Source organism: Pholis gunnellus (assembly GCF_910591455.1).
Source record: "Pholis gunnellus genome assembly, chromosome: 6".
In the NCBI taxonomy this organism is placed as follows: domain Eukaryota; kingdom Metazoa; phylum Chordata; class Actinopteri; order Perciformes; family Pholidae; genus Pholis; species Pholis gunnellus.
The window spans coordinates 19498699-19524588 of NC_136532.1; the positions used below are offsets into that span (position 1 = coordinate 19498699).

Below are 25890 nucleotides of genomic sequence, written 5' to 3' on the forward strand. Positions count from 1 at the left end.
CTGCAGGACCACAGCTGAAAAGTAGGGCGCAGCTCTCTGAACAAGTGTACCACATCCGCCAGATTTACCAGAAGCCACCGTTCCATTATCGTCCGTGTACTTATTGTAACATTGCCATATACATTTGCTATATAATTATCTCAAAGATTTATTTATTTTTAATTTGTATTCAAAACCCAAACATTGTGAGCAGCAGACACGCCATTTATTCCTCCAGATGTGTTTCGTTCCCTCTGTTTCTCGTCGGACAGATAAGGGACGGAAACCAAACAGCCACGTAGTAAACGGCGAAGCTCGCGACAGGGTGAGCATTTATTCTCTTTTGATACACTTACTCAAATTGTCATTTTCTAATTTACTTACGGGGTTTTGTAACATACTTACCCGACAGACGGTAATTTGTTGATTGATTAAAACATATTTGAGAAATCCCTCCTTCTGCACTCGCGCTTCTAGCGAACGTTAGCGAGTTAGCAAATGTAGCTTGACAGGTTCCGTCGTAAACACAGATAGCTCGCTAGCTGCTGTCTCGCTAGCTGGTCCATCCTCCTTGTCATTAGCCGGTAGAGTTTTACTAAACCCAATAGACACACGAGGGCAATATATCAGCCTTTATCAATGACTGTCCCGTTGTTATTGCCTCTGAATTGGGGACTTTAGGGTGTGAACCCGTGCTGAAGTAACTCCGCTACCGCCTGATAGCTAACGTAGCAACACCGCCTTGGAGTCAAAGGTTATCACCAATAGCCAGAGCCTACGATGATCGTATAGCTTTAAACATGCAGACGTTTTGAATAACATCACTGTCATCGGACTTTAAGTCGACAGCTGGAGACATTCTGCTGTTAATAAAGAGATGACCTAATGCTTGACTCTTATTAAAATCCATAAATGCAAACCGACCGGGGCCTTGCCTGTTGCCAAATGTACGCAAGTTGTAAACACAGCATATAAAAATGTATGAGAAGCAGCAGCAGCAGCTGCTCTCACAATAAAACGAAAGCTGAAGTGTGACAGTTGAGGGCTTGGATTTAAGCGCCTGTCGAGGCGTAACGTTATGTCTGACTCATCAACATCCTCTTACAAAGATTTAATTTAACCTTAATCAGTTCCAACTGGACACTAGCTGATAAAAAGGCAAACGTGGAACTGTCTGTTGTCTGTGTCTGTGTCAAAGTAAAGGATTTCAATGTTACTTTGCTAGTTCTTCTATATTTAACGCGACACAATCTACTTAACTAAGCCAGCTTATTAGCCCTTGACTGTAGCTTATGTTTGAATTGTTGTTACATAACATCCTTAGTGTCAGATGGAGTTACAACTTCTTCTTTGCACATCTTTTCTCTTTTAATATACACGTGACACTTTAATAATATACTTGTTTTGATGTACTTTTATTTGTTTGTTTACCATATTTATTGTACATTTTAAATGTCATAACATTATAACGTAACATTTACTGTTATATATCAAATCACCTAGCCAAATTCCTTGTATGTGTAACGTACTTGGCAATAACCAGTTTCTGATTCTGTGATGTATTTTGATCTTTATAATGTGCCATATTTATTGGGTGTTTTCTTTCTTTAGTCCTGTCTGTGTTCAGAAGTTTTCCTGGACACTGACTCAGCTGGCCTGCCTCCTAAAAAGATGGTTTTGTGAGAGGTTCTTTCCCAAGGGGCACCAGCTAAAGTGTGACTGTGCAGTTTCTTAATGGAAATGGATAGTAACCAATCAGAAGCAGCTCAGATGGAGGCCGATGCTCATCAAGAAGAACATCTTATGAAATCCAAAATGGAAGGTGAAACGCCATTGAAACAATGGCTGGACAACACACAAAATGCAAAAGGGATAATTCATAATGGTGAGTAATGACAATGCCCCCCCCCCCCAATCAAAGGCTAGAAATCATGTTGTGTTTGGACCTGTTTATAGTATATTCTTACAGAAATAACTGCCCTTGTACTGGGATTAGCTCGTGTCCAGCGCTGCTCTCTGATCTGCAAAGGTTTTTCTTCTTCAGGCATATTACTGGTACCGCTTGTATTCTGCAATGCATGACCTGTTTTGGTAGCTACTACAAGGCCTGAGGCCGTCTACCGCTCTGTGTTTCATGGCTCTTTGAACTGTTACATAGCTGAATTTAACTCTAATAGTAATCTTAAGGCAGCCAATATGCTTATAGCTTACCGTGGTTCAGGTTTTGGAGAAGAATAAACAAGTCAATATGAAAATCACTGAAAATATATTTTTTTTTAGAAGAAAAAGGTAAAAGTCAATGCAGCAGAGACAGTTGCCAACACAAAGTTTATTTTCTCAGACTTGACATCACTACCCCTACTCACAGGAAAGACAGAACTCCCCATCACTACTGTGCTGGATCTGTTTGTGTTAATCAAAAGTGTCGCCTTAAGTAGCGTGTGGGAATATTTCTTCCGTTATTGTAGGCAGTCAGTTTCATAGTAGTATGAATGTTTTCTCTAAAATAGTAACTATTTTGCTGCAGTGGGTGTGGTTTGATTTGTTTCACTGTGGCCTGGCAACATAAGCAAACAATCCCACAACAGGTATCAGATTTTGATCTAAATTCTGATTGCTGCACAGACATACGTGACATTTCTCCAGCCGAGCCCTTCACATTTCAAACCAGTGAGAAGAGCACAGACAGAAAGTCACGTTAAATAACCAAAACTTACGTGTTCTTGTTTGACCTAATTGCCCGTAGTATGTGGCTGATAAAGAAAAAACGTTGTCAGGTTTGTCTTATAAGATGAGCCCTAATGTTTCCAGCCACCCTTTTTTGACTTAAGCTATTGTAGTTTGACAGAGTTGCCCAGCCAGCTTTCCAGGTGGAATACCTTTCCCCTTTGCAGTATAGTGCACAAGAAGAACTTATCATGACTAATCGTCAAATTCCCTGCGGCTTCTCTTGCTTCTCTTTTAGGTTCTGTCAGTTCAGATGCGATGCCAAATGGAAATGGACTGGCAGAGGACTTTAGTGCTGCGGGGAACACCCATATAAATGGGTCCCTGCCTCTGGCAACCCCTCCCCAGAGCACCAGCTCCCCAGTCAACTCACAGATCCAAGAGCCCTCCCCAGGTTTGGCTGCTTTTCCACCCATGATGCTAGAGAAGTCTGAGGGGGCTAGTGCCGAGTTCACGGTTCACACGGGTGATTCATTGCAGTCGCTCAGACTCAGTATGCCTTTGCAGGAGACTGAATTGTGTAAGCATACACTTATGTGGAGTGAATGCGTCCTCTAAACCCCCCCTGTATTTTAACCCCAGTTTGCTGTGGGATGTTTGGCTTTTTTTGTTTATGTACACATCCGTTTTAACTTCTTTTTCTGTGTGTTACCTGAACAGGATGAGTCTGCCCCCTTTCCACAACTTGCATAGATTGCATTTGATTGTTTAATTAGAATGTGGTGTGGGTGCTTCATTTGCAACCCTATTTGGACTAATGGCTGCGTTTTGGAACTAATCCCTCTTGTATGTCAGCTCTTTGGAGGTATTTTAAAGTCATGCACAGTTACCTTGTTTGCAGTTTTAGGCTTGGCACAAACTGGTCATTTAGTTTGGATGCACATTATATCTCCCACACAGAATATATGTAGCAGCACTTGAAGAATCCTACAGCATCTCTTTTGAATCGAATGTACAATCTATTTAATGCATGTATAGACAGTCATTTAACTCATTGCAATATTGGCATTATTTGCTGCATAGCTGTTGCAGTCATGGCTGAAATGAAGTTTTTCATATTCGCATACACTAACCAAGCAAATGGAGACAGTGGTGCAGCATGGGGCACCCTTGCTCTAAAAGTCTGCAGTAGCCGTCTGATAAATGGGAGAATGTTGCAGTGCAGTTTGTGACTTATTAGTTTCCTCCCCAAACTCCAATTTGAATAATTTGTTTACTATTGCTGTGTGAGCAGTGAGGACAGGATTCTCGGCCTTTACAACCAACATTATACAAGTATTTACTTGGATTCAACACGAGCGACATACAGCTCATTGCTAGGATTGAAACTCGTACAGTCATCAAACCAGGTCTTGTGTAAATAACGAGCTGTAGTGTAGATATGCAGTATGTAATGATAGGGATCATTCTTTTTTTGGGGCTTACATACTTTCTTTTTAGCCAACCAGAAGCCATCATTGGAGATGGAGAACGAGGAGAAGATTCGCCTGGATGCTCGTCGGCGTCTGGAAGACCAACTCAAACAGTACAGAGTTCAGAGACATAAGGAGAGGGTGAGTTAATGGTGTAGCTGTCAGGTTATGGACAGAAACGGCTCTTCTTCTATTTCCCCTCAAGGTCCTCATGTTTGCAAAACCAGTTTGGGTAGCTTCAGCATTATGTTAACATGAAATTTCTACCATAAGACAACTATCTATATTTGAGGCAACTTGTGCGTGTGGGCTCATTCTCAGCTGATGTTGGTTGCTAAACATGCTATTTTCTTGGAAAATGTAACCCAGAAGATAAACAGTTTAAGAGGTGTAGAGGCCACAGCGTTTCACTTTCGCTCCATTCTTTATAGTGTCTGTCATTGCTAGTTCTAATTTAATATGTATACGGTGTGTTTCCAGCTGAGCAACCTTGTGTCAGATTTGATCAGGATGGAAGTACCATGGTTCATGTTTTTTTTTATTTCTAGTCTCACCGCACCACCCCTAAGAACAGGCCATTCAGCACCCTGGATCCAGAGCTCATGCTGCATCCAGAGGATCTGCCCAGGGCCAACACTCTTGCCATGACCACGGAGTATTCCTTCATGAGGACCACTGTCCCCCGTGGTCCCAAACTGGGTAGCTTGGGAATTCCCCCCAGAGAGAGAAAGTCCAGACCCCCCCGCCTGAACAAGATCCACTCCTTGGCTGACTACCAGTCTCCTGAGAACGATGGTACAGGTGGAGGAGGTGGTGGTGGTGGAGTTAGAGCAGCAGACAACACCATGAGCTCCCACCAGTCCACCATGAGCTCAGTGTCCACTTTGTCTGAGGTCAGTGTGATGTCAGAGGGCAGCACCTGTGAGACGGACACACAGCCTGGTGCTTCGCTCCAAGTTGGGGACAATGTGTCAGAAATGGACGGCAGTGAATCAGGAACGAGGCCAGGGAACGACGGCAACGACAGCGACAGCTCGTCTTACAGCAGCGCGTCTACCAGGGGGACGTACGGGCTCCTCTCCGCAGCAGTGGAAAGGCAGCGGGGGCACTACACGGTGGAGGGGAGGGAGATTGCCGCTGAGGCCATGGGTCAGTTCCCCTCCCTGCAGGAGGTGCTGCAGGCAGCCAGTGAAGAGCAGCACCTGCTTGGGCTCGAGCTGGAGCAGGAGAGAGAAGCGACTGGGGAGCCTCGAAGCCGCAGAGACAGTTTCTCCAGCAGGTATTTGTCAACATCAGATGGGGAAGGAATAAAACAAATGATTACAATTGACAATATTTGGCATTCATGTTTTGTTAACAGACACATTTAAGCCAGTAAACTGTTCTCACATTGATTGCTGGAACTGACACCTTTGGCATTTTTAGTTTGTTGCTGTAGATTTCTTGATTTTGTGAATTGTTAACTATTTGTCAGTCAATTATTTTCCTAATAATTTAAGCACTCATATTGTTGACATGTCTTGCAGTGTTTCTTTGGAGAGTTCAGTGATGGGCCATGATGATATGCTGCAGGTTTTGAAAGAGAAAATGAGACTGGAGGGTCAGCTAGAGTCTCTGTCTTCTGAGGCCAATCAGGTAATATAACATTGATGTTTGTACTCATGTTTACGTTCGTTGTGTTTGCATAAACAGTGGTAATTACAAATCCGCTAACACCGTAATATGTGGTTTACCATGTTCAACTTCGCCTGCTAATGACTGCCGGTTCATGCATCACAGCCTCCAAAAAGATTAAATTTAGCTTTATGGCTGTTAATTTACCCGCCCAGATGACTCTATACTGGAAACCAAGAATAATTGGGCTTGAGAGCTGACCTCACTCATTTTCTCCAGGCTCTCAAAGAGAAGACGGAGCTTCAGGCCCAGCTCGCTACAGTGAATGCTCAACTGAACGCTAAGAAGGAGGAGGCTCAGGTCAGCCAGGTGAAGCAGAGCGCCCTCACTACAGAGGTCGGCACACTGCGGAAAAACTGCAACCAGCTAGAGAAAGCCATGGTGGAGCTCCAGGGCAGTCTGGAGAGCAAGAATGCCAGTCTGACTTCTCTGAGCAATGACCTGAAGGTGGCTGAAGACCAGTACAAAAGGCTGATGGGGAAGGTGGAGGAGATGCAAAGCTCTGTAACCTCTAGAGACAATACAGGTGTGTGACGGAGAACCAGAAAACTGAGTGTAACAATAAACGAACAACATCTTTAATTGTGCTTTGACTTAACGAACCACCCAGACCACTGGTTTGCATATCCAAACTCATGATTAAAATATATGTTTTTTGTGGGGGTTTTTGCAGTCCAAGAGTTGCGACAGCAGTTGGGTGGTCTTCAGAGCCAGCTTCAACAGGTCCAGCTGGAGCGCAGCACCCTTCAGAGCCGAATGAAGACTTCCCAGGCTGAAATAGATTCACTTCAGCAGCTCAGACAGTGGTACCAGCAGCAGCTAGCTTTGGCCCAGGAGGCCAGAGTACGACTGCAAAGCGAAATGGCCAACATGCAGGTCTGGTTGATGCTAATGCAGCTGGTTTTTCATCATGGCTCAGACATTTGTCAGAATTGACATGACACTTTTTGATCTGTTTTTATCTCTCCCAGGCTGGACAGATGACTCAGATTGGTGTTGTGGAACATTTGAAGCTGGACAATGTGACTCTGTCCCACCAACTCACAGAGACCCAACACCGCTCTATCAAAGATAAAGAGCGTATTGCTGTTCAGCTGCAGGGCATTGAGGTATACTCTCCAACATCCCTTTGTAAATATGCTATCATCAGGTTTGTGAAGTCTATATATCCACTTAGGAAATAACCTATACCGTAAGGTCATCATTCAGTCAAGGACCTTAGATAAAAGCAGGCTTTTCTAAATGACCACAACTAAGATGTTGTTTTATTTGTTTTTTTAAATCAGTGTAGCATATTGTTTAAAATGTTTACTGTCTGTGACTTAGGCTGACATGCTGACCCAGGAAGCTGCTTATAAGCAGATCCAGGATGCAAAGAACATGGTGGAAGATGATCTGCAGCACAAACTGGAGGAGTTTGAGGATGAACGAGAACGCTTAATTAAATTGGCCAACACAGCCAGCACCCTGGAAAGGGAACTAGAGCAGGTAGTCAAGGCATTTGTTTCCCACCTTGTGTGTTCAGTAAAATGTGTATTGTATTCTGCTCTAAACTGCCTTTCACACTCGATCTCTCTTAGGCAAAGTTGATCCTTTCCCAGAAGGACGTGCAGCTGCAGTCACTCCAGAAAGAGCATCTGGAGCTGATGCGCCAGCTGACCATCACTCAGGACAGCCTGCAGACCAAAGAGCAGTCCATCAACCACCTAGAAGCCCAATACCTGGAGCTGGAGGCCCAGCTGGCTGAGCTGCAGACAGACGGCAGCACCAAGGACGACAACATCCAGTTCCTCCAAAACGAGAAGATTGTCCTGGAGGTAGCGCTGCAGGCAGCCCGGGCCGACAAGAGCCAACTTGACGAGAGCGCCGAGCGGCTCGGAGAGGATGTTCTGGTGGCTTCAGATATCTTGGATCAGCTCAGACAGGAAGTCCAGATCAAAGCCAATCAGGTATGATACAGGTGGGAGGTGAAAACATTGAAACGGCAAAAAGAAACTTAAAATGACCATATGTTATTGTCAAATAGTCTCTCAGCCATGGTGAGCAGCAATTATTTTGGCATAAAGCATTGTAAGAATTGCATGAAAGGTGAAGGTGTGTGTTTTCCATTTGGCTTAAGCTGTAAAATTCAAGAATTTAAACATAGTTCAAGTAGCTTTTAATTCCATTTTCGGGGAGGTTACCCCTCCACTACCGTGTAGTGAATAATGAAAGGCCTTTGCTTTGTTACAGATTGAAACGCTTCAACAAGAAAATAGTTCCCTGAAGAGACAAGCTCAGAAACTGAAGGAGCAGTTCCAACAACAAAAGGTAATTCCTCCTCCTTGCTCTCACAGTACGTGACACAATGTAAAGCGCTCTCTCACTGGGTAAAGTTTTTACATTTTACATTTATTTATAAATAAAATCTCCCAGCTGACGAAGGTTGATGCTGATGTTGTCGTGGGAGGATGTATTGTAGAGCCAGATGGCTGTCATCTCAGAAGAGTGCTGGTTGACACGGCTCAGTGGATTGAGCAGGGGTGGGTGTTACTCATTTTACATTGACAGACTGTCTAAAAGAGGGAGGAGTTCATTGACAGAATGACAGAAATATGAATTATATTGGATTTCTTTCAAGACTTGAGCTTTTGTAGACCCTTCAGACTCGAGCATTAACGTTCATCTTGGTCCACCAAAATGTACTGGGGTAAGCTAAATAGTTTACGTCTAGTGCTAAAGAAGGCTGCATTATCAACAAACTAATATGTCTCTTCACTGCATCTGAATTAACTATGTTAATGATAAATCAGCGATGTGTGAGGTACACAGATGTAGCATGACTGATTAACTACTTGTTAAAGGTGTACAGGATAGTGGGAAACAAGTAAAATGAGAAAGTAAAGCCTGTAGAATATGTTAGAACTTGTTTTTTTGCTATAACCATGTGAGAAGTATCTCACTCAAGCTTAGAGATGATGCAGTGTGGGATTCAAACACTGCAGCCCTCTCTCTTGCACTGTATCTACAGTGTGCCGTGAGAAGCATTTTGCCTGCTGCCTCATAGAGTCGAGACAAATTTGAGGTGCACTCCTTGAAAGAAGAGAATACTTCATCAATCAGACACATGGTTATTGACTCAACAGGTGATGGTGGAGGCCTACCGCCGAGACGCCAGCTCCAAAGACCAGTTGATCAGTGAGCTCAAGTCCACCAAAAAGCGCCTGTTGGCGGAGGTGAAGGACCTGAAGCAGGAGCTGCTGAGCGCTCAGGGGGAGAAGCAGAATGCAGAGCTGGAGCAGGCCCGGCTTGCGAAGGAGGTGGTGAGAGTCGAGGAGCAGATGAACAACATGGAGGCCCATCTGCAAGTCATTCAGAATGAAAGGGATCAGCTAGAAACCCAGATCCAGGTCATTATAAGTATTTGTTCAATATTTCTAATCAAATTTACTTTAACAATAAAAGTAAATGTTAATGATTTGGGTGAAGTATAAGCATGTGTAAATAATCCTATTGTAATGTGAAGGATCCTGTTTTTCTCCCAATCTAGTCTTTACAGTTTGATCAGAGCCAACTAGCTGCAGTCGCAGAAGAGAACGAAGGTCTGAGGAAACAGGTGGAGCAATTGGAGGGAGAAGCCAAAAAGTGAGTCATCTGCTGCATAGAGATACGGAACCAGGAATGACTCCCACAGTAATGATTTGGACCGTGGCGCATATCTGTTATCAAGTGCTATTTATAAATATAAGTAAAGGCTTTTTATAAAGTCCTTATGCAATTCCTGATCCTTTGACATGTGGTTTTAAAATTACATCCATCCGCATCATTACGCTCTGTTTGTGTGCCATCTATATCTGTAAAATAAATATGATTTTTAAAGATGTATCTGTCAGCACACCAGTTTTGTTCATATGCTTGTGTGGTCTGCTGTCGGAACAACCTGATTTCCTCATGGACATTTTTAACTTGATTTCTTATCTGCATCTGATAGGGCCATCACAGAGCAGAAGGTGCGCGTGAAGCGACTGGGGACCGATCTGACCAGTGCTCAGAAGGAGATGAAGGCCAAGCACAAAGCCTACGAGAACGCTGTGGGCATCCTGAGTAGGAGGCTCCAGGAGGCTCTGACCGACAAGGAGACAGCCGAGGCAGAGCTGGTCAAACTCAAGGCCCAGGTGTCGGATGGGGGAAACAGCCAGGCCTTACAGGTACTGTGTACATCTGCCAGAGCTTCTACAGTTACTTGAAAAACTCCCCGCTACTACATTTGTAAGCAAGAGCATTCTACAGTGTGCGGGCTCTCATCCATTTACGGTCCTTAGGAAATGAAATTAGGTTACAGTATCTGTGTGACTCTTCTTACCATTTCACAAACATTAGGAAGCCTAAGGTAGTTAGGATACAAGGTCTATAAAACCTGCTTTTCTTGCACTGAATATAATCAAGAGATGTTAGTGTTGCCACTGTCGAGCAGAACTGAAGAATCAGTAAGATTTTGCATTCCTATTTGAAGTTTAAGAGTACTAGTATGCAGTTAGCTGGTTGTACTATAAGTGCTTGACTATAATCTTTTTTTCACAGAAACAAGGACACTATTTAAATATTTAAAAAAAACATTGCTAGGATAGCCTTCAATCTACTCTGATGCTCAACTCACATGTTGCAAACATAAAGATAATTGTATTTTCATTGTGAATAATACTGCAACTGTGTGTTTTTATTTGCCATCCAGGGGAAGATTAAGACTCTGCAGACTGAGCTACAGACTGTGGCCAACAGCAAGACCATGCTAGAGAAGGAGCTGCAGGAAGTGATCAACCTCACCTCCACAGAGCTGGAGGAGTACCAGGAGAAGGTCATGGAGCTTGAGGATGAGGTGAACAATGATCGTTTTGTGTTGATATGTTCGTTTTTTTTTAACAGAACTGCTCCATATATCTAATGGGATACTTTTTCCCTTAATGATGTCGATCACAGCCCTGTATGAGCAGTATGTTTACACTTGTCTAGTCACTCAATTCATGTATGTTACTTTGTATTAATGACATGAATTGATTTCACAGCTTCAAGAGTCCCGATGCTTCAAGAAGCGGATACGAAAGTTAGAAGATGCCAACAAGAAGCTAGCACTGGAGCTTGAACATGAAAAAGGGAAATTGGTTGGATTGGCACAGTCCCACAATACACTGCGGGAGCATTCCAACATTTTGGAGTCTGCCTTAGCTAAGAGAGAGGCAGATCTCGTCCAGCTCAACTTACAGGTGAAAAATCCTCTCATGTTGATGTTTTTTTAATTACTTCTTTATTGTAAAGTCTTGTGTTACCAAATGCCGAAATACAAAAAATGTTTTAACAAAACAGTGTTGGCCCATTCACCCTTTTTACAGGTTCAAGCTGTTCTGAAGCGTAAAGAGGAGGAGGACCAGCAGATGAAGCAGGTGGTTCAAACGCTTCAGCTTGCTCTGGAAAAAGAGAAAACCAAAGTCAATGACCTGAAAGAACAGGTAGGAGCTCTAAGCACGCAGTGTGTTCTCCTTGTTTATTGAAATGCCAACTACACACCATTTTCATTTTGCCTTTCAAATGATTCCAAAGGGCCTGTAATTTGAATATATTTGAATACATGTTTTGACATAATTTGCGTGGCACAAGGCACAGTAAGAACCCTTTTAAGAAATATAAAAGTTAGAAAGCAGAATTGTGACACGTATCCGTCGTAAGTCCATAGCAAGTCCATAGCTTTTCTGGAGCATTGGGCTCTCTTGGGTTCTTTCGGATGGTACTAATGTGATGTGTCCTTTAGGTGGCAGCAACAAAGGCTGAGGCGGCCCACAATAGACGTCACTACAGGGCAGCTATGCTGGAGCTGTCAGAAATCAAAAAGGACCTGCAGGCCAAAGTGGACCTGGTCAAAGCTCTGCAGAGTGAATCCCACAAACTACAGTATGTGCATTTGCCTGATTTAAAGAATGCAGGGACTTTTGGCAAATTGCTTTTGTATCAATATATTACATCTTATCACTCATTTGTCATTGAATGTGTCTTGCTCTGCAGAGCTCAGGATGAGCAGCATGCTCAGGAGGTTTCCAGGTTCCAAGAGGAGCTGACTGAGGCCCATTCACAGCTTCAGATCCTCCAGAAACAACTGGACGAGGAACTGGCCAAGCAGCCCCTCACTAACCAAGAGGTGAGAGACCGACTTACACTGAAATATTTTGCTGATCACTGTTATTTAATGCTATGGACACCATCCTTTTTGTTTTATTATATTGATTTTATTGTACCTGTTTTTAGCCTGGATTGATTATAGTACAACATTTTGACCATGTAGTCTTTTATCATTGTCCTGGGAGAAGAACTTTCATTGACACTGATGTCTTAACATTGACTGCTCGTTCAGGTAGAGGACCTGAAGTGGGAGGTGGAGCAAAGGCAGAGGGAGATCGAGGCTCAGAAGCAGCAGCTGGAGTTGATGGAGCAGTGTCAGCACAGGGAGCTCGACAACCTACAGAGAGCTCTGCAGGCAAGTATTCTCTTTCCGCTTGTGAGAGATGGAAACAAAGCGTGTTCCCTAACTTGATGTTTAAAAGAAAGACATTGTCTCTGTATTTACAAATGCACCAAAAATCGCTTTTACTAAAGATGAGTCTCTGTCTCAGATCATCAAAGTGGAGCTGGAGTCGGTGCAGGATGAGCTGAGTGGCACCAGGAAGGACAAGTTTATGCTGCAGGCCAAAGTGGGTGAGCTGAGGAACAGCATGAAGACGGTCCTTTTGCAGAACCAGCAACTAAAACAGGACCTGAAACAGAGTCGTCTAAGGAAGGTAAGGCATGCATTACAAAGCTTTAAAGTCAAATGTTGCAAGTATAATTCCAAGTAGGAAATGCCTGCTGAAGATAACAGACTACATACATCCCTGAAATTATGTTTTGTTTGGAGCAGCAGCGTATGGAGCTGAAGAGTGAGGGGAACCCATCCAACCCAGTGACACCAGTTAAGATTCCAGACTGCCCAGTGCCTGCCTCCCTATTGGATGAGTTGCTGAAACCATCAACTTCTGTCAACAAAGAGCCCCTCAACAACCTGCACAACTGTCTACGGCAACTCAAGTAAGCCTCTTGTTCTGACCAAATGACTTTGTTAAAGGAGCTGTATTTAATATTCTGAACATTGAGATTGCAGCAAATGTAACGATAGTAGAGTACTTTCTACCTGAGCAGAGATTGAAGTTACTTTGTTGACATATACGGGCCGGCCATGCATGCTTTTAGTGCATTTGAGCGTGTCCCACTTATTAGCTCACGATTGAGTTTTGTTGTGTAGTGCTTAGCAGCTATTTAAATTTAAAAATACATCTAATGTGTTTCTATTCTCAGGGAGGAGATGGACAGCCTCCAAAGGCAGATGGAGGAACACACAGTAACGGTACATGAGTCAATGAGCTCATGGACAAACACAGAGGAGGGACTGGCTCAACTGGAGCTTGAAAACAACCTCTCCGAATCGTCAACGCCGCTAAACAATATGGTTGTGAAAAATAACAATGAAGCAGAACAGCAGCAGTCATAATAAAATAACTTTTCTCAGGCCATAAGAGGGAGAGTGGAGTTTTATCCACAAAGGCACTTTTCAGCCCCTTATTCCCTTTCTCTTTCCTTAACAATTGCAGCCAACATTTGGCATTCTCCCATCAGCACAGACGTGCTGTTTCAGAGTAATACTTTATATGCCATTGCTTTATTCTTTCCTCTTTATTTGACAGTTGGTTATATTTTTGTTATGCTATTGTCACATTTATTTATTTAGAGTTAAGTAGTCGCAACTTCTCTGACAGCCTCTCCGAGAGGATCCCCCATCTTCAGTTGTGTTTATAGATACATATATGGACTGTTCAACTAATCTTATAGGCAAGTTTTCTCCTCCTGAGTCTGCAGTTTTTCCTTAATGTATTTAGTCTTCACCCTCCTCGCAATATAAAATCAGTGGCTTTGTATGCTGCTTAATGATGGTTGACATTATTTCAAAAAGTGTTATGGTGACAGAAACAAACCATTAGTCTGTCACCAGACTGGCTAACAACTGTTCTTCCATGTTTTTGTGCCTGTGTACGAGAGCAGTTGCTCATCTATGATTTAACTGATGTGGTTACACATCCACATTTCTGAGTAGTTGATGAAACACCATCAATCCTTTTCATGATGTTTAAAGTCATGCGCAATTGTGGTCAGTTTTTTTGTTTTGTTTTTTGTATTGCATCTCGTTAAACTGCAGTGTTTCTTACATTTGTTGTAACCATATCGCATTGGGTTCCTAAACTTAACAGTTAATCTCAGTTATATATGGAGGTGTTTTGGCTCGCATGGACTGCAGTAATCTGTACGCAAAAAAGCCTTAAGCAATCGTTAATATGCTGTAAACGACTAAGTTGGTTTGAATGAGCATATTTCTGCTGAGGGTGTGTAATGTGTTATATTGTATGTGTGTGCAAATCTGTACTGAATGGTTTATTGTAAAATATGTGGGTCATGTCAACGAAGAAAGAAAGTTGTACGATGAAGCAGAAATGTTACTACTTCTAATAGCAGGTGCAATCAGATGTGTTCATTTTCTGTTACATTTGGTAAAAAAATAGGAAATATGTTTTATGGCTGTTTCATGGATATGGGGATAAGTTAATTGTTTCTAGAGGTTAATATATAAATTTACTTTTTTGTATGATTGTAAAGTCATAATTGTTTAATAGTGTAACAAAGATGAAGTACAAAATATCAAAAGCAAACCATAAATCAAAGCCAATAGTAATTCTGGTCCAGCTGTAATAAAGCATCAGTGTAGAGGGGCGATTGGATGGTACAGTGTAGCTTTCTGCAAACAACCTTGCTACAGCTACTGTGTCAAGTAATCATTCCCACATTAAAACAAGTTTTTTAAAAATCATTGTATGCTTATGAATTTCCAAAGGGACAATACATATTTTGAGGAGAATGCTGACTGAGGCAAATAACAAATGTATTGATATCCTGTGTTCTGAATTTTTGTGGGGACTGTATCTTCCTAACTACCTTTCACTGTAACGTTAGGTAGTACTTAATAACGTTTGCACTTCGGCACGTGCGCTCGTGTTGCTGTATCTGCTATTTCTTTCAAAGATTGAAATTGATTCATTCCTGTTTTAACATTTGTGTTGGGAGATGTGATTGTATTTATCATAAAATTGCACTATTCATCCGTCGTTATAGTTTGTTCTCATTCATTATAGGCTGTCCACAACAACTTTCTTAAATATTTCCCAAACTGTCATTTCCTCCACGTTGAAGTTGTTATTTTTAATCAGGCACTCTGTTAGACGGAACCGGGGTCCTCGCCCTCTGCATTTTGAAACCATCGCGGTGAAGAAGACACCTAGCAAGAGTAGCCGGGGAGAGAGAGAGGAGGAGGTGGGCATGGCACTATTAAAATGATTTGTTCAACTAGCAGTGCTTTGCGGTTGGTGATTGTTAATGGTTATGTGTTTGGTAAGAGTACAGTAACGACATAATGTATGCTATCGCTAACCAGTGGCTTGGGTGATTAGCTTCTCGCCTTGCTAACTGGCTAATGACTGTTTGCATGTTTGTCAAACTCAGCTTCCTAGAGCGGATTGTATAGCTAACGAACGTCGCCCAAATTTTCTTTGCTTCCAACTTTTAACTGACAAAGATCTATTTTGGTAAATTAGGTTTTTGTGTGAATATCTTGAGAATCGCCATGTATTGCAGTTGGCTTGCCTGATACATGCCTGAGCCAAGTTGGCCTGCATGGGGATTGTGCCAACGAGTATTCTTTAGTAGTACGTTTGTACCAGCACTACATTTCCACCTATTTGTTATTTAGTTTATTTAAAATATGTGAATTTGTTATTGACCAGAATAATCTAGGTTTGGTAGGTTATCGTTTCCTTGGATTAGTCACGTCTGCATTCGGAGAGTATGATGCTACATTCAAGCCTTCGGGGGAAAATCGTAAATTTAAGAGACGTCCTGGAAATACAATTTAAAAACAGCTTTCTGGTGTTCCTTTGATAATTGGCCAGCGAATATCCCAGATATCCATTTCCTGCGCAATGCTTGTTACTAGCAGGCATACAATTGCATGAGATTGTAGGGAAGTAGGGTATTAAGATAACTCCGTTTTTGAGAATAAAAGCCATTGTTATGGCACGTCACTGCTTGTGTTGTGATAAAGTAACGTAACCGTGTCATAGGGCGGTTGCAAATTATCTCTATTTAGTGTTTTTAGAGAGAAATGTGACAATTCACTTTTATATTCGGTGCCTATCACCACCAGGTTGTCAAAATGTATGTTTTCCCACAGGTCTGGAATGCAGCGTGCGCCCTCCCTTGAAACTGAGCATGCGCAGAACATGTTGTAAACAATGAGACTATTCCAGACCGTCTCCAGCTTTGTGTCTGTCCAACAGTTTATCTCTGCAAAATTAACAACGGTATCCCTCAGCTCCGTGTGTATTAAATAAAAATGTTCCATGGTAAGTATAGGGACACATTTGTTACCAGATGTCATCACGTAGACTGATTTTTATCGACATCTTCACCACTAAGACGTATCAAATGTGTTGCGTTACAGCTTGAAAAAACCCACCTCGAATGACATACTTGGGCGTGACAGCATGCGAATGAACCGACTATTATCGTTATAATTTATCCAGTTTTCTATTACTTTGTAATCGTTGATATTTCACACCAAAGTTGGGTACTTTCAGTACTATCAGTCTAGATTTTCATCTGAGCAGCTTCGCTCATGCTCCCCGGCTGCTAAAGCGGGCTTGTTGGTTAGCAAGCAAGCTAGCAGATGCTACCTCCACTGTAGTGTGGTTGGTTCTGATAAGATATGAAGCGTTGGATTCTAAATGTGGTTATCTGGAACTGCAGTAGCACTTACTTTACGACAAGGGCTACGTAATGTATGTGTGCTGCCTACCTGCACATATTTGACACTGGAGGACAGGGATTTACTTGTTGGTAAAATCATTCTGTATTATATTTTACAATGTGTGGCAGCTTCATGGATGGCATTTAATATTAATATGCAGGCTGATGGCTTGGTAAACAAAGAACACTTTTGTCATTTATTTGATTCTCACCAATCTGACTATTGTCTTGGTTCATGTGCTAATATGAATGTTCTTAATTGTTTTTAAATCTCCTTTTCTTTTGCTTTATGTTTTTTTTGTTTTTAATGGCTTTATGTGAAGCACTTTTAATTACCTTGTTGTTGAAATGTGCTATACAAATAAACTTGCAATTTTATGAGTAATGGCCAAACTAGATGAAGTTATGTGTCCACGCTGTTAAAGTCAAGTATACAATTTTTTTTCTGGATGTATGGATGTTATTTGTTAGTAGGAGTTGTTATTTATTATAGTCTTCCTGGAACTGACATTTTTAATTGGCATTCACTAGTGGTTAAGAAATCATTCTGGAAGAATTTTGTCATTCATTTATATTCTATAAGTGTTCTGTAAGTATTAATGAAACTTATTTAGTGGAAAAAGAGCATTAAAAAGAGAGCTCAGTATCACATTTCTCTACAAAGTGGTTATTAAGTTGTAATGTGTTTTGTGTTGTAGGGAGCTGAAGCATGGAGGTGGTTCTGAGCAGGCTGAGGGGGCTAAGTGATGATGAACTGCGCCAGGAGTTTGCCCGAGCAGGCGTCAAGTGTGGTCCTATTACCGCTACCACCCGAGCCACCTTTGAGAGGAAGTTAGCTCGAGTCCTGGCCGGGCCAGAGAGCAGCGCCACTGAATCGGACAACAGCTGCTCTTCAGCGGGTGTCTTGGGCGGAGCGGCCTCCAATGCAGATTATGTCAAACCTGTGTCATATGCCACATCAGCAGCGGCACCCACCACTGCTGCAACAAGCAGCAAACGCGCTGCGGCGTCCGGCGAAGAGCTGGACTTCGGCTACGGCGTGGGTCTCAACCCTCCAGAGGAAGAGGAGATCTCCGTAAACACAACCTCAAACAGCTCTGGGGAAGGCAGTAACTCTCAGTGCAAAACGGAAACACCTTCAAAGTCGGCACAAGTGTCCCCAACCTCTTTTTTTGGAGTGTGTCCACCGTGGGAAGATGTTTTGGCTAGAAATGGTAAGACAGGCTCGGCTTGTTACTTGTCCAACATGTCAGTGTTGCGTATAGAGTTTGCATCACAGTTGAAGATCACTTGCCAGGAGATCTTGAATTTGGGAATTGAAGGAAATAGATGAGCACCGGAAACAAATATTTGTAAACCATGACTAGACTTGTTATGAAATTGTAAAGCCAGTATAATTTCACACAGTCAGAATTTTATCATTCAGAGAGGAAAGAGCTCTATTTTCTTTGATAAGTTAAACTTTTGGCTTCATACTGACTTGAGGCCAAAGTCCAGTCTAAAAGATGATCGTGTGGCTTGTTTGTTTGTAAAATCTACTGTTTGTCCAGTTTCTGTATTTGTTTAGAGTACTTGCTGCTGTTGTAGTCTGAAATCCACATTTGTTTAGAGGATGAAAACGTTAATTGTTATTTCTTTGGTGGTAAGCAGCAAGGCAGTAGGACTGCATGAACTCTCCGGAATAGAGTATCGATCTGAATTAATCTTGAGCTAATGTTAACCTGGCTTTGATTGCAACTGCGACAGCAGTGGCACTTTGTAGATCCCCGTGAAAATATGATTTTACAGGCTGACTGAACAGAAGTTAAAATAACAATTAAACAGAATGCAAAAAAAGTCCTTCAACCACCAGTTAGAAAGTCACTGTAACACATAGTAATACATGAAACAAGATGTAGAAAGAGTGGAACTGGATAAAAGCTGATTGTCAGTGGGTTTTATTTGTCTGCAGAGAGAGCACACGTGTACACGGATAAGAAGGATGCCCTTCAAGCTGTTAAGACGATGAAGGGAGCCCGCTTCAAAGCCTTCCCCAACCGTGAGGATGCTGAGAAGTTTGCTAAGGGAATCTGTGACTATTTCCCCTCCCCCAACAAATCTACACCTTGTGTATCGCCTGTCAGACCGGGCCTGGTCGGAAAGGGTAAGTAGACACAAATGTCTGTTTTAAAAAAGGCCCTAATCAATACTCTGTTATATATTTGCTCAGAATCTCAATCTGGGTTTCATCAAGTTATGTCACGCTGCTCTTTTTGGTCATGTAGAAGGCCAGCACTCCGACAAACATGCACAATTGGTCTTTTACTGCCTGATAGTTCAGTGTACAGCAGATGTTTTTTGGTAGGACTACTCAATATAGCGGTGAGATCCATCATTCTTTCCAAGTTCTGTCAGGTCAACAGTAGCTGACACTAACAGATGCATGGGTCACACCAGCCTTGAACAATACCTGGAGTTTTTCCCCAGCAGTGCCTGTCCTTCACTTTCATTCTCCCTCTCCACTCCAGACCACATGGAGGTTGATACCATCAACCGGGAGCGGGCCAACAATTTCAAGAGCCCACGCACCCAAGACCTGACCGCCAAACTGAGGAAAGCAGTGGAGAAGGGCGACGAGGTGGCCTTTAGCAAGCTGGTCTTGGACAACCCACGCTATCTCATTGGCTCAGGGGACAATCCCACTATTGTGCAGGTGAGGATTTAATGTCTTGTGATGTTTTGGTGCTCTCAGTCTCAGATTGTATATTTATTGCAACTTTCTGAACCAGTTTCTTAAACACTGAATTGATCAAACCTGTACTAAATGATGAGGCGGCATTTTTTGAGCTCGTCTGAGTAGTGCTGTTGTGATATCTCAAACTCTGTGTGCATTAGCCTTACTTAGAATGTTGTCGTATGTTGATACATGAACACCAGTGCCAACCTTTCAGGTAATGCCCTCGTCAAGCTTGCAGTTGCTAAAATGAAGACAAAAATATGACCTAGTGTATGTTTGTATCATGAATCTTGTATCCGTTTTAAATCCGTCTTAGAAATTGGTATTTTTTAACCAACATATTTGATGCTATTATATATAAAATAGCTACTGTTGTCATTAAAAAGATTCAATGAATATTGGGGGTTAAATCCCGAACTTCAGCAGGTGATGGAAAGGTCAGATGCACGAAGCGTTCCTTCCTGTTGACAGGAGATTAAAGAGGATTATGTCCTGATCCATACAGTTGTTCCACTGTTTTCTCTGGTTAGGAGGGCTGCCGGTACAACGTAATGCACGTGGCAGCCAAGGAGAACCAGGCAGGAATCGCCCAGCTGCTGCTGGACACCTTGGAAAACCCCGAGTTTATGCGCCTCATGTATCCAGACGACCAGGAAGTCATGCTGCAGAAACGTATCCACTACATTGTAGATCTTTACCTCAACACTCCAGACAAGGCCGTAAGTTCTTTTTACCATACCAGCACAAAACCAGACTAAATCAGATTACTTCTAAATAATGTTCATATTGTTTGTCCGTATGTTCCAGGGCTTTGAAACACCGCTCCACTTTGCCTGTAAGTTTGGGTGCCCAGACGTGGTAAATGTCCTGTGCTCGCATCCTGGCAGCGATAAGAACTGTAAGAACAAGGATGGCCAGAAGCCGTGTGATGTAAGGGAGTTTTATTTTTAACCCTTTATTGAACTTGGTTACATGCCCACTGAGTAAGAGAACCTTCAGCATAGCCTGAGTTGTAGTTGCTGGTGGCTCTGACACAGAAAGTATTCATGAATGTGTCCATATGGAAGCTGTCTAGCAGCTACTAATCATTGCACACTGCTGCTGAACACTGGTGTCCTGTCGTCGCTGAGGGGAGGTACAGTTATGCTCACTCTGGTCTTGAAGCCGTGACCTTTTAGCTTGCTTTTTAAAATCTTTTGGCAACAATCACTCACTGCACATTAAAGGCTAGAATCAGATGAGCACGTTTTTCCCCCGGTTAACCCAGCAACAGTTGTGTGTCGTCAGCTGCACAAACGATGTATCCCTAATTGTTCTTTGTTTTCCACAGCTTATTTGTAGCAGAAAAAATAATACCACAGAAGTGAAGCAGAAGATAAGTGACTATTTGGAGGGTAAGGACACGCACACAATTCTGAAAATATAACAAGTCTTTGTTCCTCTTCTCCCTGCTTCCTGGAGGACACAGGGAAGTGCCATTTAGTGTACACACAGTAGATGTGTTCACAGCCTGATTAAATGGAAGCAGCATGTTACATCCTATAGTTTCACTTTAGCATTATTATTTATTTATTATTTGTTTTTGTTCAATCCCCTGAGAGACAGCCTGGGCTGTAACCCACTGATCCCACTCAATAAGCATATATGCCTTTTTATATATGTCTTTTAATTGTCTGTTGTCTCACAGACCGCTGCTTTATCCCTTTGCTGAGGGCGACCGACAACACCTCTCAGCCCGTCATTGGTGGTCTGTGGTCACCTGAGTCCTCAGAAAGTCTCTCGCTGACCCAGCGGCACACAAGAAGCCCAATGGATCCCGTGATGACTGTCACAGCCTACGCTGGCCCACTGAGTCCTTCTAAAGCAAGTTCTTTACCTGATTACCGGTCGACGCTTGCTAAAGTCCAACGTCTCATCATTGCATTCCATTAAAAACCTTCCGTGACCAGCGCATGTTGTTTTCTCCTGTAGGCAGATGATTTCCGTCGGTCCTGGAAGACACCGCCCAGAGACAGGGCGGAGCTTCTCCACCACATTCTTAAGTCTGATCCGGACCGTGGGGCAGAGAGAGTGGGCAGGTACGTTCACAACCTGCTTATGTTGTCCATATAAATTTCTATGTATTCTCAGATATACTGTGATGATATTGTGTTGTTTCAACATAATTTGAATCACATTAGTACTGGAAATGGTTCAAAAGCACGATGACAACACCCGTTTTTAAATCTAAATAAGTCCTCCTTTATCTCCAGAGACCTGGCTCATGAGATGGGCCACCCATGGGCAGAGTACTGGGACTTTCTTGACAGTTTTGTGGATCTGTCTTCAACTGACGGGCTCCGCAAGCTGGACGAGTACCTTAGCAAGAAGGATTTCAGCCCACGGGCTCACGAAGAGGCTGGAGAGAATGAGACCAGCAACAGGTTCAAAACCCCCTCTCCAGGTACCTTCACCCGCTCCATATGAGAGAAGCTGCAAGTGCTGAAACAAAAAGTACACTGCACACATTCCAGATCACCAATGTATTAATTGGAGTTGTAGTGTAGTCCGTGTCCTCAGATATAGCTCCTGTATGATACAATATCATATGAAATGGACATGGAAACCATTTGACAAAGCTGCCATTAAGAGTTATATGATAAGATTGCACTGTTAAGACAACTTTTAAGTCTGTTTTGGTCATTCATCGTCCCTGGTTGCAGGCAAGCTCAAAAAGTTCTGCAACTCCATCTCTGTTGGTGCCTTCCTGGACGAGGGTGATGACATCAGCCTTGAGGAGATGAAGAACCGGCAGAACGCAGCACTCACCAGCATCACGTCCTCTGCTGCGTCCAAGGACTGCCTGAAGGGAGCCGTGGGCGGCCACGAGTTCCACATCCTGCGCATCCCGCTGCACCACCGCGGGGCTGACCTGATCGAGACGGCGGCAGAGCGGGACCTGCTGTGCTGCTGTGACAACAGCCTCCTGACGCCCGGCATCGTCTGCAAAGACGGGGTGTGCTCCTCCTCCAGAGATAGGACTCACAATGGAGACAAGGTGACTCCTCCTCGCACCTCTCCGTCCTCCTCCTGCCTGCTGTCGCCCATCTCCAATCTCATGGCGGAGTTTGAGCGCATGTCTCTGCAAGAGCCGCCGGACAGCCCAGCCGCCAGCTGCAGGGAGCGGAGGAGCAGTGGCGGGAGCCGGCACAAGGAGGTCCGGGACTCCTACAGCTCCTCCTCGGCCACAGACCTCAGCTCCGGGCTGAACCGCCTATCTCTCGGTCACAGCAGTCAGGACGGTGAGACCGTGGAGGAGGCAGAGGAGAGGCGCAGCAGTGGCAGCTCAGAGGAGTACTTTGAAGCAGAGGAGAGTCTGGAGGTGTTGGGCAGGACTAGGGGGTCAGTATCAGGTGGGCGCAACTTCTGCGCTCGGTCCAAGTCGTGGGACCATGGGGGGAGGGACCTGAGCAGCTCGGGATCCTCTGGGCCCTCTTATAAGTCCTTAGATAACTCCAATGAGTTCCTACCCAGGACCCCGCCGCATATTAGAAGAGGACTTTTCATCGACGGGTGAGTCTCTGTGGACGGCCATGATGTTGTCTTATTTGTTGAAAGAACTTTATAGTTGCTCAAATAGAAAATACCTCTGATAATCTTCCACAAGATGATATGTCATAATCTTAAGTAGCGCGTCTTGTTTAATAGTTTTGGGGTGATATAGTCTCTAATACTAGGCCAGACAAGTATACTGCTCCACCAGCCGACAACACACTCCAGTTCGACTGCTATTTGGGGAGTGGGACAGGCAGCTGGTTAATCCCAAACTTCTGAGTTCCGACCATAATAATGCATGAGATTAATCTTGTTCATTGATGTTTTTACAGGGATTCACCGTCCAAGTTGGACAGAGAGGTCCTGTCAGCAATAGAAGGCTTAGACCTCGATCCCCAGAAGTATCCCAGCATTCACAAGTGGAAGAGCACAATGAAGTCGTACACGACGTCGGACATGCAGAGGTTAGTAGGCGTGGCTGATAATTAGTCTATTATTGGTTTCCTGATTATACGGCGTGTTCGTGATGCTGCCCTGGACTAAAAAGAGAGAATTTTTGTCTCAGTGGCTGATTAAGTCGATTATCAGATTACAGGCTAAATACTGTTGTGTGGGGAAACATTTCAGTTTCAGAGTTCATTTTGGCATGAATGCATGACCTCTGTTGTTTGTCTCTTGACTGTGATATTATTTACGTGTACAGTCTCCATCATAAAAGCATATTTATGGTATGATTAGATAATCCTTTATTAGTCCCAGTCTGTTGTCTGTGTTCTCTAAGGTTGTTCCAGAGAATAAATATGGTGCAATTAGACATCTCTTAGTAAAAAATGCCTCCAGACTGACAAAACGGGTCAAAGAGGCTCTTTTGATGCAAAAATAATGTGTTTATTTATGTGCAAAATGTGATAAAAAGGGGAATGTTTCAGTCATAGGACTTAGCACCTTAGTTGCTGATGATGGCATTGAAACAAGTGCCGTGTTTCAGTGTGTGGGAGAAGCTGTAAATCTCCGCACCAGGTGCAGTAATTGTTCAGTCAGTGTTTTTGATAATCAAGCCTATGCAGCTATTTTGTGGTTGTTTTATGCTGTGCGACAGTAAAATGTTAGTCGCAAAGCAACAATAGTGTAAAAGCAACTACTGACCGGTGTTGATGTGTGTCGTCTAGCTGGCCCAGCCCTGCGGTGGTCAAACCGCGACTCAGGATGCAGCACCAAACTCTTGGGTCCCCGGTCAGCGGCCTGATGTCTCCCAGCGGTCGCTTCAGTCCTGCCCGGCACGCCGCCTCGCCGGACTTCAGCCCCAGCCGTTACAGCCCTGCCAATGCAAGCTACATCCAGCGCATCCGCCTCAAGCACTTGAACGAGCCTAACTGACCACTCTTCTCCCCCACCACGGCCATACCCTCTCCTATTCCTAACCCCCCCCCCCCCCCTACCTCCCTTTCCCTCTTAAAAATCCAGCTGCACCGAGGTGGCTACACCACGGCTCAGAAACCCTATACCTAACAGAAATATGCACAAGTGTCTGGAAGATTTGTATTAATCATTTATGGTACTACTCCTATGTAATACAGGAACTCTCATCACGTTGGGTTGTGATGTACACTCAAGACTTTAAAAAGGAAAAAAAAAGAAACCGTGATAATTTATGTACTGTACGGATGTGGGCCATGTTGAATTGACGGTAATGTTATTTGTGGCAAGTGTGAAGCACCTGTATCATAGCCTGAGTCAACTTTTTTTGAACATTGTGAATACAAGCCGCACTCCCCAAAGTTAGTTTGTCACTAAAACATCGGTGCGGAATCCTCAACAGGATTCTGTCACCGAGGATGTTCTTAAAAAAAAAAAGTAAATTGTCAATATTTTAAAAGTTATTTTTTGTATGTTGGTCAGTAGCACAAAAATGTAATGTTTTTATTAATGGTGTTATAAGCGACTGCCATTTCCTATGTTTTCCTCAGTTCAGGAATTGCCTTAATTTTCTGAAGTGATGGAGCAGCTCTCTGTCAGTTCGGACACACTCTCTAGCTCCTACGTGAAACATCTGGAAAAGGCAACCTCACTGGCTGCGCCATTCACAGATGATTAGGGCAAACATGGGAAAAACTGATTCGACTGAGATCTTCCATGTTTTTTATTTTGTTCTTCAATAAATGCATACATTTTCCATCTTTTCTCGGTGGTTCCTGGACACGTCTTGACTTTTCCTTTCTGCCACAACCAGCGGCCTTAGACTGAGCAATTTGTATTTTTTTTTTTCTCTGAAATGTCTTTCATTCACAAGCATCTCCCACAGTGTGAGCAACAATATCAAAATCACTCATCTGGAAAGTGAAATTTCTCGTCTGGGCTAAACCTTAAAATTGCCACGTCTGAGACCACCTTTAAGCTGTATTAAGCAACTTTTAAATCACTAGGGGGCTGAAAGACTCAACTAAATAAACAAAATGTATTTATTAGCTTATTATAGACATCTTGTTAAAGGAAAACTGCCTTACGCTTACAGAGAACCCAACTGATTAGATGAGAGCTGCACAGTTTCCAGTGGGATCGGCAGCATTCACAACCCTGTTCACTGTACACACAGTCTGAGTGTCAACTTCAAAACTAGCACTTAAAAGAGCTCTAATGCTTAAAGTTATGTCATGAATCTCTTCAATGGTTCAAATTGGCTGACAGTAAACTCATGTACTCATGGCAGGTACTTGCATTTTCTTTTCAAAAACATGTCTAATAGTTGAATGTGAATGTACTAAAACCTGCTGTATCCAAATTATGTTACTTAGGGATAAATTCACTGCTGTATGAGGGCTTATCAGCTAAGTCTAGGACAACAAAAGCCAACCGTTTAATATTCAGATTGAGAGAAAACAAGTGTTCTGAATGTACATTTTTTTGTGAACTAAACCTTTTATCCGAGAGCACAAACTACTT

At 43.1% G+C, this 25890-nt stretch overlaps 2 protein-coding genes across 4 annotated transcripts; both read left to right on the forward strand.

Moving 5' to 3' along the window:
• The first annotated feature begins 266 nt into the window (after window positions 1–266).
• golga3 (golgin A3) lies at window positions 267–15004 on the forward strand. 2 transcript variants are annotated; one of them, XM_079162143.1, is made up of 24 exons: window positions 267–304; window positions 1591–1864; window positions 2945–3226; window positions 4147–4259; window positions 4667–5397; window positions 5645–5753; window positions 6012–6318; window positions 6466–6668; window positions 6764–6901; window positions 7119–7280; window positions 7373–7741; window positions 8025–8102; window positions 8918–9181; window positions 9322–9416; window positions 9763–9979; window positions 10504–10647; window positions 10835–11032; window positions 11159–11275; window positions 11575–11714; window positions 11826–11958; window positions 12172–12294; window positions 12431–12595; window positions 12715–12881; window positions 13149–15004. In XM_079162143.1, the coding sequence occupies exons 2-24, from the start codon at window positions 1714–1716 to the stop codon at window positions 13339–13341; spliced, it is 4599 nt and encodes a 1532-aa protein (XP_079018269.1). In that variant the 5' UTR covers window positions 267–304; window positions 1591–1713; the 3' UTR covers window positions 13342–15004. The 2 variants fall into 2 exon arrangements, with proteins under 2 accessions (XP_079018269.1, XP_079018270.1); XM_079162144.1 differs by having other exon boundaries at window positions 2945–3100.
• Window positions 15005–15159: 155 nt separating this feature from the next.
• On the forward strand, window positions 15160–25123 carry ankle2 (ankyrin repeat and LEM domain containing 2). 2 transcript variants are annotated; one of them, XM_079161665.1, is made up of 13 exons: window positions 15160–15209; window positions 17399–17914; window positions 18652–18843; window positions 19208–19392; window positions 19947–20135; window positions 20224–20346; window positions 20747–20810; window positions 21104–21283; window positions 21392–21494; window positions 21669–21859; window positions 22119–22968; window positions 23283–23414; window positions 24120–25123. In XM_079161665.1, exons 2-13 carry the CDS (start codon window positions 17410–17412, stop codon window positions 24325–24327), a joined length of 2922 nt encoding a protein of 973 aa, XP_079017791.1. In that variant the 5' UTR covers window positions 15160–15209; window positions 17399–17409; the 3' UTR covers window positions 24328–25123. The 2 variants fall into 2 exon arrangements, with proteins under 2 accessions (XP_079017791.1, XP_079017790.1); XM_079161664.1 differs by lacking the exon at window positions 15160–15209 and adding an exon at window positions 16166–16297.
• The last annotated feature ends 767 nt before the right edge of the window (window positions 25124–25890 follow it).